The sequence below is a fragment of the Siniperca chuatsi genome, linkage group LG15 (genome assembly GCF_020085105.1).
Source record: "Siniperca chuatsi isolate FFG_IHB_CAS linkage group LG15, ASM2008510v1, whole genome shotgun sequence".
Lineage (NCBI taxonomy): Eukaryota > Metazoa > Chordata > Actinopteri > Centrarchiformes > Sinipercidae > Siniperca > Siniperca chuatsi.
In genome coordinates, this window is record NC_058056.1 from 2,543,552 (window position 1) to 2,559,798 (window position 16,247).

At 40.3% G+C, this 16,247-nt stretch overlaps 1 protein-coding gene across 2 annotated transcripts in view; it reads right to left on the reverse strand.

Moving 5' to 3' along the window:
- The window catches only part of clmna (calmin a), a 68,578-nt gene that overhangs the window by 31,440 nt on the left and 20,891 nt on the right, over positions 1–16,247 (reverse strand). For both annotated transcript variants that reach the window (XM_044166321.1, XM_044166319.1), the window contains exon 2: positions 2,947–3,008. In XM_044166321.1, coding sequence (XP_044022256.1) covers positions 2,947–3,008 — 62 coding nt within the window. The remainder of the gene's footprint in view (positions 1–2,946; positions 3,009–16,247) is intronic.

Here is a 16,247-nt window from a genome sequence, read left to right on the forward strand (position 1 = left end):
AGAGTTGTTGTCGATTAAAATAAATTAATTTCCATTTAGATAAGTTCATTGTTCTAGCGTTATGTTAGCGTCTCACCGTTTTTAATAATCTGATAACATAATCCGCTTCACTATTGCCAATAAGATCAGGTATTTCATCACTTAATATCTGCTATTCATCTGTTGTTTATTTCCTTTATCATATACTCATTACTAATCCTTCATTTATTCAGTTATTAGGCATTTAGCTATAAATAAAATGTCATTTATAAGTAAGAAGTTGTCTGTGTGTTTTCTTTGAAGCAGAAGACAAGGTCAATCTATCGAAAATAATAAAATTTCTTCTTAAGAGACTAATCAATTTAATAATCGAGTTATTAATTCAGTTTAGCTGTTTTCCCTGTTTCCAGGTTTGGTGCCCCACAACAAGTGTAATTAGTTAACATTATTTAAATTATAAATCATTAAAGTAGTTTGATTTCCTACATAACTGTCACTGAAAAATCAACACACACTCACTGTATACTGACATACTGTATATCGAGATACTGTGAAATTTGAGTGAATTCAAATACACCAACAGTTGACACAAGAGTAAACTATGCAGATTTATCTTTAAAAATCAGTCAGTAACCCACAGCATGCACTGCCTGAGCCAACACTGAGCCATGTTGTCACAACAAGTCATTACTAACTCAGGCATTTGTGAACTTGTCTGAACGTGGTGACTGGGTGAACGGTGGCTGACTGGAACTTTCCAAGATGACAGAAGACAAATGTATAATTGTCAATTAGTGGGTCAGAGATTTGATGCAGGGCCAAACATTGAGTAAGAGAAGAAAGGCTCATTGTGTGAGACAAAACAAAAGATTTGATCAGATGCTCAGACTCTCAGCTCACCCTGACTCACCACTGGTTGGGGACTGAAACCAGAAAGGAAAGATAGGCTCAGAAGTGAAACTACACAGTGAGTCAGTGTAAACACAGTGATGTAAGGCTTTGCTGGAGCTTGCTGTGTCTAAATGCACAAGTGTATTGTAACCATAGTAGGCAGTGAAACCATTACTTTTATATGAGTGGCCTATCAATGTAGACTTGTCTGTTTGACATTAAGCATGACAAGGTAAGGGTAGACTGCACATAAGTGAGGGAAGGAAACAAAAACACTTTGATCCCATTGACTGATAATATACTTTTCAAGTAGGTCACAGTCAAAAAATAAGTGTACCATGTCTGTGTGTTCAGTTTTGACTGAGTTATGACTCCGAAGTGTGTAATTTATGACGGACATTGCGGCAATCGTATGCTAAGGATTTTAACGTACCTGATGAGCTGTGTGTCACAGCCACTGCTGCTACAACTGCTGACCGTGTTGATAAGTTGGCCAAATCAGTGGCCAAACTACAACAACTTTCTGTTGTTTTCACTTCACACAGTATCTTTGCCTCTCGTCTCTCCCTCCACGCTCCCCTTCAACTCTACCACTTGGTGTTTGGAACGTTTTCATGACTTTACGGACATCTGTGGTGATTGGTGGGGATGTGTGTTCCTTTTCCATTATATGTATCCAGTGTATCCAATCATTTTGAAATGAAAAATGTAGCATTAAACAGGGATGCAACAACACATCCTTGACATCTACCATGGAAAACCAACAACAGTACTAACTACACAGAGTTAGTGTTAGGGGCACATGAAATACATTTCTAAACTAACTAAATAGAAACATTTATGACAAATACAAAATAAATACTATTAAATATCAATATCAGTATGTGCCTCAAAAATCCAGTATTGGATATCTTAGATTTTAAAAAGTATGATAACGATATTCTTCTTCTTTCTTCTATTCTTTTAAATAAACACATAACATATACAATAATAATAAATAATTTTATAAGGATTCCTTTCTTACTCTCTTTTTTAAAGAATTGTGACAGATATGTGGTTAGCGTGACATTTTTCTTTGGAAAAATCAATTTGTCAGTGCTCTCTGATGGACAAACTATGTAATGAAGACATTGTTTCTAAATTACCTCAAACATATCTTTGCCAGTTCTGTTCTGCAATTTCTTGTTATTTATCAGCCCATATATATGCGCTGATAAACTTAACAAACTGCTGATACAGTTAACAAATATCAGCTAAAATATAAGCTGGGCTCTAATTTCCACTTAATTCATATATTTAGTAATTTACACATTTATTTATGTATTTTTCTCTTTATGTATTTAATGAGGAAGGCTAAATAAATGTCAAAATAAATGAATACAGAAATAAATAAACACTGAAAAATATATTCATTCATTCATGTATTTATTCTTTTGACAAAATAGTATTTATATGATGGTAATTTGTTTATTTGTAATTTATCAATCAATTTATGTATTTATTTATGTGTCCCCTTTGGGCCTCCGTATATCCCTTGTTTATAGTCCCATTCATTGACAGGATTCTCATTGGCTACCTCAGAGCATTTCTCCTGTATTTGGCCCAAAGCACTATCAGCAGGGTGGAGGGTGCCCTCATCCACCCAGCGACTGTTCACATACAGCAGCTGGCTGGGCGGTGTGGAGAGGAAAACAACCACCTTGGGCTAGCTAAACCTGTCATCGCCACTGTTCTCTCAGTACAGCCTTATGAAACTTTAATGCTGCACACAGGCACAACACAACCATAATTCAGAGAGCGCGATGGAGAAACTGCAACTGTTGTTTATGTACAGCATGTCTCTCAGCTGCAGTGTAAAACGCATACAGTGAGCATGGTGGGATATTCTCCACTTCATGACAGTCTGTGGTGAAGATGGAGCTACCCTGGGTTTTGGGGTGGAGTGGCAATAAAAGACCCAGGTAGTAAATGAAAGCTCAGTGAGCAACCCTGTAATAACTGAGTGTGGAGACCATCATTACCGTTTCTTCGCTGTGTATTTTCTGCAGCCAGCATTTCATGAAGCTCTCAACCAACCTTTTCTAAATGTAGGTTCATCCATCGAGTGAAGGTCCTCTTCTGAACCACTTCTCTTTCAACTGCAACACAGAAAGAGAAAAAAATCAGATCAGGAAACTGAAGCCAGGGCCACGGTACTCATTAGAGAGTCTGAAGAAGCAAGCGAGAATGAAACAGCTCTTGCCAATGGCTTATCACCATAGCAAAGAAACAGCATGGGAAACAGTGGGCACAAACAAACACACACACACACACACACACACACACACCCCTACAAATTCTCTCTCACTCTGTTATCGAGCAATCTTTCCCACTCTGAGATTAAACATCCTGACAGAAAAATCCAGTCTCAGACATCAATTAAGATTTTGAGGACAATTAAAGACACAAGACATCTTTATGCTGAATTTTGATATTTTTAACAAGACACACTTGAGCTGCAGTAATCCCCATACTTTAAACATAACCATTTGTGCATGACATTTAAGGGGCCTGCATACCCACACAGGTGTTTCCACTTATTCTGGCTGATTAGACCACTGCTCTCCTCTGTTGAATTTGGGCAGAGCTATGATGGGAATTATGTGAAATCATCAAAGCTGCATGTACCACAGAGAATGATAAAGCTGTTTGTTGTCCCACCCTGACAAGAGCAACAAAGCTAACAGAGTGTGAGGCAGATGTCCATCACAGTCTATACAGGCCCACACAGTGAGATAATGTCTAATCAGATACAATAAGTCAAAACACCTGTGTCTTACCTAATTTACTAATCTAAATAATGCATGCCAGTGTAATTATCTTCATATTAGGGGTGGTGTAGAAACTCATAGTGTAATAACTTTGGATAATGTAATGCACATAATGATAATGATTTCGATATATGTCAAACTATTACGTGTATGTATACTACGTCCCCGTATACATTATACACACATTCGTATCCATAAATGCATAGGCTTGTTTGCCTATATCTTGTTTCTGTTTTCTGAGGTGGATTCTGGTTTTCATTATTTCAGTATATAAAAACACTTAAAATGCACATAAAGGAACAATCTGAAATCATTGTGTGTAGTTTGCATTTGAATGGCAACCCTATACATGTAAATACATGAGGCACATTGGAATGTGGATCATGCAGATCAGATGGCTGGGATGGAAATGGTGCTGTATATCAAATACACACTGGACCTTAAAGCATTAGATTTTAATTTGTTTTTATAATATATGTCGAGTTATCATATTTGCCACTAAACCCACAATGTAACTCTTGCAACTCTTGTTTGCGCTTTACAGGAAGAGCAATTATTATCTGAGGAGGCTGAGGTCCTTCAATATCTGCCGGACAATGCTGAGGATGCTGAGGATATTTTATGAGTCTGTGGTGGTCAGTGCTATCCTGTATGCTGTTGCATGCTGGGGCAGCAGGTTGAGGGTAGCGGACACTAACAGACTCAACAAACTGATCCGTAAGGCCGGTGACATTGTGGGGGTGGAGCTGGACTCTCTGGCGGTGGTGTCAGAGAGGAGGATGCTGGCCAAACTACATGCCATCTTGGACAGTGTCTCCCACCCACTCCATGACGTGCTGGTCAAACAAAGGAGCACCTTCAGCGGAAGACTCATCCCCCCAAAATGCACCATAGAGCGCCACAGGAAGTCATTCCTGGCTGTGGCCATCAAACTCTTTATCTCCTCCCTCTAAGTGTTAGTCTATATGACCCTAAGTCACTAAACTGGACATTGATCATTAACATCTCTGCAATACTTGAAATAATTATGCAATATTCTGTGTTTAATACTGCTGTGCAATATACTCTTTTCAGTTTAAATTCCCTATTTATTGATATTTATTCATACTTCTATTACTGCTGTGCAATATCCACAGTCTCACTTACACTTAACTTGACAGTTCATGCACTATTACTTACTACTTATATCAGAATCAGAAATAATTTATTGATCCCCGAGGGGAAACTCTTTTGCTACAGCAGCTCACTATCACGTCAGTACACACAGGAATAGAAGTACTAGGCAAAAAAATATATAATACACTATAAAACAGAAAATAAATTAAGTGGGTATAAGTATAAAATAAAATAAGTGTGAAGTACATTGTATTATTATACCGTACATACTTATCGTCAACCGGTAAATCCACTTTGTACTTTACACTTATTTTAATTTTTAGGGGGGCCTTGAAGAGACAGGAGCTAAAACAGCTTGATTCAGACAGAGGATTAACTGAGGGGCTGCATTAAGGGGCCAGTATAAGATAAAAAAGGATTTTTTTTAACTGTGAATCATGCAAAGCTACTCCAGTGGAGTCCCAGAAAAAAAATATAGAGCTGGAAATGAGCAAAATAGGTCCCCCTTAATGTGCCCCATCAATGGAATAGCAGTCTGTCCTGTCTAGTGCTTCCTCACAGGGAAATGCCTCAAATGGAGAGAATTTACCCCACTGTTCTCAGAGAGCAAAATGAGAAATGATTCAAGCATGTTCAAGAACGTTGATGAAACAACCATCGCTACAATCTACAGAAAAGTTCAACCAGTTGGTGGCATTAGTTATCAATTGATGCAAGCTTCAATAGAACAGAGTGCGATGCAGCCAAACGATTCTGAATAAATGGCATGGCTTTAATCATCAAACACATATTGTACTAAACATACCAAATGGTCGAGCTTTCATGCAGCGTATCTGCAAATAAACCCATATTTGACTAAAAACAATAAATTCACCATGCTTCCTATGAAAAGTTGGCAAACACAACACTAAATTACAATACCACACTATCACAAAACAACATTGAAAGTCTAACACCCTATGAGGGTTGGGTTCTGCCAGTTCCATTTTGGATCTGGTTACCTATTGGCAAAATACCCAGATTCACATTAAAATGACAAGCCGGTGCCTGTACTCGGCCACAGTTTGTCTGCAAAAGAAAAATAAACATCACTCTGTAACACCACTCCATGACTACCATGAGTCGACTATTGCCATGTCGTATGGGATAGATAGTAGAGATGGGAAAGATTCCCATGTTTACGACTTGTGAGTGTTCACGTCATCAGACAACTTAAGACAGTTGCATGATTACAGAGTTGGTCATATGAGGGGTTAAAAATACTGTGCATTGACAATTTAACACTATATCCATTAAATTATGGTTAAATTACCTTGATCGACAGACTTTAGCTTTTAAGTGGATCAAGTAGTGTGTAACGTGGACCTGTTATTTCAATGTGTCAGATACATACAGTATTTAATCAATATTTTAGAAATAATGAAATTTCATTGTCAGGTTATAGCTACAGGGTGTCAACATTAGTTTGCCACTCAAAACTGTTTTTGCCTTCTGAGCCAACAAATGGATGAGATACTTTATTGTCATCCATCTGTATACAGTGCAAGAGTACAAACAAGATACAAAACAAGGTACAAACATGTAGTACAATACGCAGGCCAAAACTGATTCTATTTTGGAACAGTCTTTTAATAGTTGTTGTATAAATAAAGTATATTTAAAGGTGGGGTATGCGATTCTAATCCACTACACATCTTTTTGTCAAATTCAGAGAATATCTCCTCATAGTCCGCTAGCTGTCCGTTCAGTGTGTGCGCTGAAAAAAGATCTGGTGTTTGTACACAGCCCTGGCTCTGTAAATGGGAAATAAACAAACTGGCTCGGACCGGGCCACACAACACTATTCCAGCCATGATTTGTGTGTCAGGTAATGCTAAATGACTTGCCCACGGACACTCAGCTGACTTTCTAGTTTGACAAGATATGCTGATGTTAGCTATAGTAGCAGGAGAGTTGTGAGTATCGCTGTCTGGAGCTGCTTTGCTGGCTGGGAAACCATCTCGTCCTCTCTGGCTGATAGCTTCGCAGCAGCAACTGTAGGGACAGTTTGCAAGTAGTCAGACAGGCTATGATGACCAGTAAAGTGAGGAAGGGTATGAAGTCACTAGTGCCCAACTTAATCTGTGACATTTAATTACTTCTAATTTTAGTTACTTACAAATGTTGATAACTGCACCTGGATTCAATACTGGTTTTGAATTTAATAAAATGCTATCAACCCTCAAACCTATACTGCACAATAAAAGGCTATGTTAGCTATGTTTAGATTCTTACTATCAGTAAAGCTAAAATGTACTATCAATCAATGGCAATCAATTTAATTGCAATATATTTAATGTGTTTTTTAAAGTTTTTTCTTGATGGTGGCACTAGAGGCATCATCGAGGATTCATCCACTGAAGACCATGAATATTCACAGCACATTTTACAGGAAATTCAGCCATTATTAAGGTACCTTTTCATTGACCAACGTGCTGGTCAAGGGGAAAATTTTACCTGATGATGGTGCTCGATGAAAGGTCAAGGAGTTATCAGAATCATAAGGAACAATCCTCTGTAGGGCTATATATCATTGGAAATGTTTTAATGCTAGTGCTGATAGGATACCTGAGTTTAGGTACTGTATGCTGCATTCTGGGGCTGGGAAGTGTCTTGTTTTTTTCTAACTAAACAAAAAACCAAGAGCAGAGTGTGGAAGAAATTGAGGTATGACTGGCTAGAACAGCATACCCTCTATGAAACCAGAACAGGCAACCAACAGTGGCGTTTTATGTAAAATGACTACTCTCCTGGCCACTTGCATAAGATAAATCACCAGAGCTTACATTATGGCACATTTATAAGGATACACATTTTGAGGTATCCAAGTGAGTCCGGATACTGTGACCTAATCTTTCATAAAAGTGTCAAACACCCTGAAGCCACTGCTTGCTTAAGACGCCGAGCACTTAGCCGCCCTTCCCTAACAGAAACCAGAACTCCACTTGGAATAATATACCAGGAAAAATTACATCAGCTGACGGCATTACTTTTACCTCACGTACCGGTAATAGGCTTCTTAGAAAGTTATGGCGAGTTTTATTTTATTTTTTATGTTAGTCTAACACTGTGTGTGTTTCCCAACGGTGACTAATTATGTATCTACAAACAAAATGGGTGTTGTTAATGTAATATGGAAAATGACAGCTTTGCAAAAATGCAAATAAAGTGCTTGTATGTACTGCAGTGGATCTGTGATCATCATTTCTTAAGGTAGACTTACGGTAGAAAAGAAAGCCTGTAAAAGGGGGTGTTGGCATTATTGTTTGATCATTTATTCTGAGGCCCAGCAGGGGGGAAGATGATTCCTAATGATACCTCTGTATACTGCCTTGTTAGTTTGGTGCTTTGTACAAATGTGTGTGCAAGCATGTATGTGCCACTGGATACTAACTTGTATGTATTTTGCATGCATTCATCACTTTTCCTTGATGTTATAGTTAGCCTACATTAGCCTACGTTCCCACTGTCCACCTAAACGATAATAACTCAGAACATTTTTATATGAAAGGAAACAACAGTGTACATAAGTAATGACTGCTGAATGTATTTTAGTATCTGTACATATACAGATGGGTGACAAAGTACGGGAACAATGAACATAAAAAGTCTGATTAAGTTGTTGTTCTAATATGAGCCTCCATAACAGCTCCAGTGCTCCTTGTTATAGATTCTCCAAGTGTGTGGAACTCTACTGGAGGTATAAACAGTGGTAAGTAAAGTAACTAAGTACAATGACTTTACTTGAGTATTTTCATTCTACTTTACATTTCCACTCCACTTCATTTAAGAGGGAAAGATTTTACTTTTAAGTCCTGTATCTATAACTTTTCGCACACCCACACACCCGCCAGAGCTTCCTTTTCAATCCAGACGTAGCGAGTTTCAGCTTCAGTGAGACGTCTAGAGCAATATACTACAGGTTTCCACTGCTTCCCGTGGAGTTGTAGTAGCACACCCCCTAGTCCATAGCTGCATGTGTCAGCCGATACAGCAGTGGGTTTACTTACATCATAGTAGGCAAGTACTTGTGCGGTTGTTAACAGTTCCTTAATGTGTTCAAAGGCTGTTTGCTGCACATGACTCCAGGTTCATGTATTCTTGTTTTTCCAGGAGTTCATACAGTGGCTGTCCCACAGTTGAGAGGTTGGTGATGTACCTTCCCAGATAGTTAACCATTCCCAGTATCCTCTTCAGCTTCTGCAAGTCTGCTGATGACCATTTCGGCGACAAGTTCGTTCAAGACGCACAATGCTAGTGTGGAGCATAAATATGCAATGACAGCGTGGAATGAGTGGACTATCATCGAGACTCTTAACTGTAACACTGATCACACTGCCTATATTGCTCAGTGTTATGATGGTGTGGCCATCATGTCTGGCATTCATAACGGGGTCCAGGAGAAATTCAGAGAAGAGGTCCCTCAGGCAATCTACATTCAGTGCCACGCACACCGCCTCAATCTTGTTTTGGTGGACTGGGTCAGAAACGTGAAGCCAGCAGGAGATTTTTTTGTTAGTGCAAAACATGTTCAAGTTTTCTCTCAGGCTCATTTGTCCATGCCCATTTCATTAATAAGCAATGGGAACTTGAGCTTTCACAGCAGCCCACTGAACTCAAGAAACTGTCTGACATGCGATGGTCCTGCTAGTACTACTCGCTGTGGGCAGTGCAAAATACCCTCCCAGCCATCAATGCAATCTCAAAGGACATTAAGTCGCAGCCAAATTCACGCAGATAGACTGACACGCGGTCATTACTGTTTGATGATCTGTTTCGCACAGCAAAGTTCATGTTTGAAACTCTATAGTCCCGTGATCTTTTGCTTGAGACTGCCACTGACCTTGCACACTCACGAGCATTAAAGAAGACCACACGAACGACTCTTGGCAGAGGTCCTGTGCGTAAAGGTCGGTGTCGCCGTACAACCGCCGCCACCGCCCCCACAACAGAAGATACAATCCCAAGAGCCTGGCCATCAATGGGACTTTTAAGTTGAAGATCCAATTCAAACTGAACCATCCATGTCCTCATTCTACCCTCATTGACCGACTGGTGAATGAAATGACCCAACACTTTCCCACAGAAGCAGGTGCAGTTCTCATGGGAATGTCAGCCCTCAACCCCAAGCATGCTACATTCCTCCAAAAGGAGAGCCTTGTGCCCATGGTACACTATAGACTGTGGAATTAGAGAGGACAATCTGCTGGCCAAGGTGCACCAAGTGCCCCGGCCCATGGAAATAAACAGTTAGCAGCACACTGGAGTTCCTGTCTATGCTTAATCCTTATAAAAGACTCCTTTGTGGAAATCTATAAACTTTTACCCATATCTGTCGCACTGCCAGTAACATCTGCGTCATGTGAGCGCAGTTTTCCTGCATGCGGCAAGTAAAAGCCTACCTGAAACAGAATGGCAAACCCTCGACTCAGCAACCTTGCCTGCCTGTCTATACACGCAGAAAGAACCAAGGCCCTGGATGTCGAAACATTATAGACTCATTTGCACTGAACCACAACAACAGATGCATCGTCCTTCTATAAAACAACACTTGGTGAGTGACTGATTAATGTATTATAAATATGGCATAAGATATTATGTGGTATTAAGTTGGGTAATTTTATATATTGTGTGCCTGTCGTAGCCTCATCTATTACTATGAATTTGCAACTGAAAGGCCTTTTATTTATTGACAGAGCGAGCCTGTCTGGTGGTGGGAACATGATTCAATCACGCTGATCTGGATGGAAGAAGGCGCATGCAACATGCATATTTTCGGCAAGTCGGATGATATCCAGTTCGTTTTACAGCACAGACAGACATAGGGTAAATGCACTTCTTGTAGTGGTTGAACTGTGGATATTATTCCTTTCATTTCAGACGCCGTGCGGGCTGTGGCTTAGTGGTAGAGCAAGACACTGAACCCCAACTTGCTCCTGAGGGCTGTGCCTTCGGTGTGTGAGTGTGTGTGTGATTGAGTTAGTTACCTTGATGAGCAGTTATCCATCAGTGTATGAATGTGCGTGAATGGGGTGAATGTGATATGTAGTTGAAGCGCTTTGAGTAGTCAGAAAGACTAGAAAGGCACTATATAAGTACAGTCCATTTACCATTTATGTTGTGATAAGAATTTCTGATGAAATGGCAATCAGTATTACCAGTGCACAGTTGTCTGATTATGCATATGGAATAAATGCACTTAATGTTGTCGCATTTTGGATGTATTGTGTTGTTATTAATTGTGGCTGCATGGGCGTTTCACTTTTGCATGTGAAAGACATTTTTGTCATTACCTTGTGATCACTTGCATTAGGTTTATAGCTATTTTGTTGAATATCCTTTGGCCAAATTCAATTAAAAACTACATTTATATCGAATGTGCTGTGTCCCATATCTGCTTTTATTGAAAAAACAAGTACTTTCTTATAAAATAACTCTGACGTCATGAAAATCGACTATTTTCTTAGCACCCCCACGTATTGGTCAAGCTCCCCCTTAAAACCGCAAGAGAAAAAATACTGGCACCGACTGGCCATGATCTCAAAGTAATGGTCAAAGGCAAATTTTGACTTTTTGAGCATCTCATTAATTCCCAGATTCTTCGGGCAAGTAAACAAGGTCACCCGAGTAGAGGAGATGAATGTGGTGTCACATAGTTATGACAGGTTATCCAAATGAAAAAGAAGAATAAACTAATTGCTGCACTGAGAGCATGGCCTTCATTTTTGTTTATGAAAATTAGCTATCATTACCACACTCTTACAGGAAGAGACTCACTATTTTCCATTTCATTAAACCTTATTCATGTTAACTTGTTTGCATGAATTTTAATACTGCATGAATGTCTCTGAAGAAGAATGAACTAAAGAATATACCTCCCCACTCATTTACTGAGTTTTAGTAACACACTTGTTATAAAATGGAAACAAATGCTAATCTTATAATCATATAATAGTGACAGGTACTTTTTTGCTATCATCAAAATATACCCATAACTTTATGAGAGTTTAACAGTGAAAACTAAAAGTGAGAGCAGTATATTGACTTACTTTGAGTGCGCATGTGCGAATGTGCATGCTGCCCGTTGCCGTAGCTCCGTCTCGTCGTCTTACTTTTTCCAACTTTTAGTTTTCCCTTTTGTTCAAGACTTGAGTAACTTGTGTGTAAGTATAATTTAAAGTACGCTCTTTACGAAAATGAGAATAGAAAGTGTTTTGGTACTTTTGAAAGTTCTTCTCCTGCTACTCTGTCAGGGCACCGCTACAGATCAGCTGTTTGGCCGCATTGTTTACACCAGGAAACAGCTGATCACGCTAAAGCCGAGCGGCATGGCGTCCAGGACAACCGATGTCCCCACTGAGATCTGGAGGAGGACACACTGAGGATGCAGAGGTGGAACGAAGCAGCAAGGGAAGAGAGAGGGGTGTAGACAAAAGAGACTTAAGAACAAGAGATTTAAGCCATGTCTGCCTTCTCTCGTCATGGGCAACTTGAGATTACTGGAGAATAAAATGGACGAGCTAATGTCGTTAGCCCATATTCAGGCGGAGTTCCATGAGTGTAGTTTGATGTGCTTCTCAGAGACATGGCTACACCAGGATATCCCGGATCATAACATTTCCATCGACGGGTTTCAAACTGTTCGGGCCAACAGGGATCACACGGGGAGCGATAAGCGGAAAGGCAGTGGGCTTGCTGTTCTCGTTAACAACAGATGGTGTAACCTTGGTCACGTTACTATCAAGCAGAGTATCTGTAGCCCGGACATTGAACTATTAGCTGTGGGACTCCGGCCATATTATCTGTCACGTGAATTTTCACATGCCATTGTTGTGGCTGTTTACATCCCCCCCTCTGCTAAACTGGCATTGGCGTGCAACGCCATTCACACCGCCATAGCACAACTCCAGACTCAACACCTGAGTGCACTCACATTAATCTTGGGTGACTTCAACCATGTCAGTGTTTCAACAACACTGACTAATTTCACCCAGTATGTGAGTTGTCCTACTAGAGAGGAGAGGACACTGGACCTGCTGTTTGCTAACGTTAAGGATGACCCCCCCTGGGTAGGTCAGACCACAACCTGGTTCACTTCAAACCCTGCTATGTGTCTCTGGTTAAAAGGCAGCCTGTGACCACAAGGACAGTGAGGAGATGGTCAGAGGAGGCCTATGAGACACTGCAGGGATGTTTTGAGGTGACAAACTGGGATGCACTCTGTGAGCCTCATGGAGAGGACACTGGAGTGCAGCACTGCTTCTGTGTGGACTGCAATGTCCCAACTAAGATGGTTCATTGTTATCCAAATAACAAACCATGGGTAACAAAGGACATCAAAGACATCCTGAATGCCAAGAGGACGGCCTTTACTGATGGTAATAGGGAGGAGGTGAGGGCAAACCAGGCTGACCTGAAGGTGAAGATCAGGGAGGCCAAGGAGAAGTACAGGAGGAAGCTGGAGTGGAAACTCCAGCACAACAACACGAGAGAGGTCTGGAGCGGCATGAAGAGCATCACTGGCTTCAGACCGACTGGCAGCAGAGGAGTTGAAGGCAGTTTGGACAGGGCCAACGAACTGAATCTTTTCTTTAACAGATTCGACAGACCGGCTCATGCTCATTCCCCCTCTAACTCAGCTGCTGTCAGCCCTCAGACTCCTCTGAGTCCACTGCTCCCCCCTCCTCCATCTTCCTTGGAGAGTCCTACCCCCCCTCAACTGGCTCTCAGGCTAACGGCCCTTATGACTGATGACTCCCCCCCTCCCCCGCCTGTAACCTCTGCTGTGTGCCTGACTACTGACCAGGTGAGAGGACAGCTGATGAAACCCCAATCAAACAAGGCTGCTCGCCCCGATGGTGTTTGCCCCGGGGTTCTAAAAGCCTGTGCCCCCCAGCTATGTGGAGTCCTTCAACTTATCTTCAACCTGAGCCTGAGTCTTCAAAGGGTCCCTATTCTGTGGAAGACATCTTGCCTCGTTCCTGTGCCGAAGACGCCGCGTCCCAGTGGCTCCAAGGACTACAGAGCGGTGGCATTGACCTCCCACATAATGAAGACCCTGGAGAGACTGGTGCTGGAACAGCTGCAGCCCATGGTCAGACCCCTCCTGGACCCCCTTCAGTTCGCCTACCAGGCCTGGCTGGGAGTTGAGGATGCCATTATCTTCCTGCTGAACTGCATCTACACCCACCTGGACAAGCCAGCAAGCACGGTGAGGATCATGTATTTTGACTTCTCCAATACTTTCACCACCATCCGGCCAGCCCTGCTGGGTGAGAAGCTGGCAGTGATGCAGGTGGATGCCCCCCTCATGTCCTGGATTGTTGACTACCTGACTGGCAGACCACAGCACATGCATCTGCATCACTGTGTGTCGGACAGCGTGGTCAGCAACACTGGGGCCCCTCAGGCGATTGTCCTCTCGCCCTTCCTCTTCACCATCTACACCACAGACTTCAGCTACCACACAGAGTCCTGCCACCTTCAGAAGTTTTCTGATGACTCTGCTGTGGTGGGATGCATCAGGGGTGGTGATGAGACTGAGAACAGGGCTGCGGTGGGTAACTTTGTGTCATGGTGTGAGCAGAAACGTCTGCAGCTCAATGCGACAAAGTCTAAGGAGCTGGTTGTAGACCTACGTAGGGAAAGGCACCACTGACCCCTGTCTCCATCCAGGGGTCAGTGTGGACATTTTTGAGGACTACAAGTACCTTGGACTACATGTGGACAATAAACTGAACTGGGCTAAGAACACTCAAGCTCTTTACAGGAAGGGCCAGAGCCGCCTCTATTTTCTGAGGAGGCTGAGGTCATTCAACATCTGCCGGACAATGCTGACAATATTTTATGAGTTTGTGGTGGCCAGTGCTATCGTGTATGCTGTTGCATGCTGGGGCAGCAGGCTGAGGGTAGTGGACGCTAACAGGCTCAACAAACTGATCCATAAGGCCAGTGACATTGTTGGGGTGGAGCTGGACTCTCTGTCGATGGTGTCAGAGAGGAGGATGCTTGCCAAACTACATGCCATCTTGGACAGTGTCTCCCACCCACTCCATGACGTGCTGCTCAAACAAAGGAGTACCTTCAGCGAAAGACTCATCCCCCCAAAATGCATCACAGAGCGCCACAGGAAGTCATTCCTGCCTGTGGCCATCAAACTCTTTAACTCCTCTCTCTAAGTGTTAGTCTATATGACCTTGAGTCGACAAACTGGACATTGGATCATTAACATCACCGTAATACTTGAAATAACTGTGCAATATTCCCTGTTTAATACTCCGGTGCAATATACTGTTTTCAGTTTAATTTATTGATATTTATTCATACTTCTATTACTGCTGTACAATATCCACCCACTCATAATAATCTTAATAAGCTACACTAAACTTGACAGTACATGCACCACTACTTATTACTTATATTGTTACATTGTATTATTATACCGTACATACTTCATCATCAACCGGTAAATCCACTTTGTACTTTACACTTATTTTAATTTAATACTTATATCCACTTGGTACTTAATTTATCTTACCTGTATTATAGTGTATTATATTTTTTGCTTAGTACTTCTATTCCTGTGTGCACTGATGTGATAGTGAGCTGCGAGTCCAGAGTGGAAATTATTAATGGGGTTCCCCTCATCATTAGGACTACCACCAAGCCTTTTTAATTCATTCAACATCAACTTTTCATAGCTGGGACCAAGCCAAGACTTGGTACTGTGAAGAGAGGTGGGGCCTGGGAACAGGGCACATCCTTGTGATATGTGTGTATATACACAAAATGCAGTTTTTAAATGAAGGTTGTTATTATTAAAACAAAATCCAAACCTACATGGCCTTAAAAAAATAAGAAATCAGGAAGGGCAAACACTTTCACACCACTGTATATACGTATATATATATATATATATATACGTATATATATATATATATATATATATATATATATATATATATATATATATACATATATATATATATATATACGTATATATATACATATACATATATATATATACGTATATATATACATATATATATATATATATATATATATATATATATATATACGTATACATATACGTATACATATATATATATATATATATATATATATATATACATATACATATATATATATATATATATATATTATACATATACATATATATATATATATATATATATATACATATACATTATATATATATATATATATATATATATATATATATATATATATATATATATATATATATATATATATATACGTATATATATATATATATATATATATATATATATATATATATATATATATATATATATATATATATATATATATATATATATATATATATATATATATATATATATATATATATATATATATATATATATATAC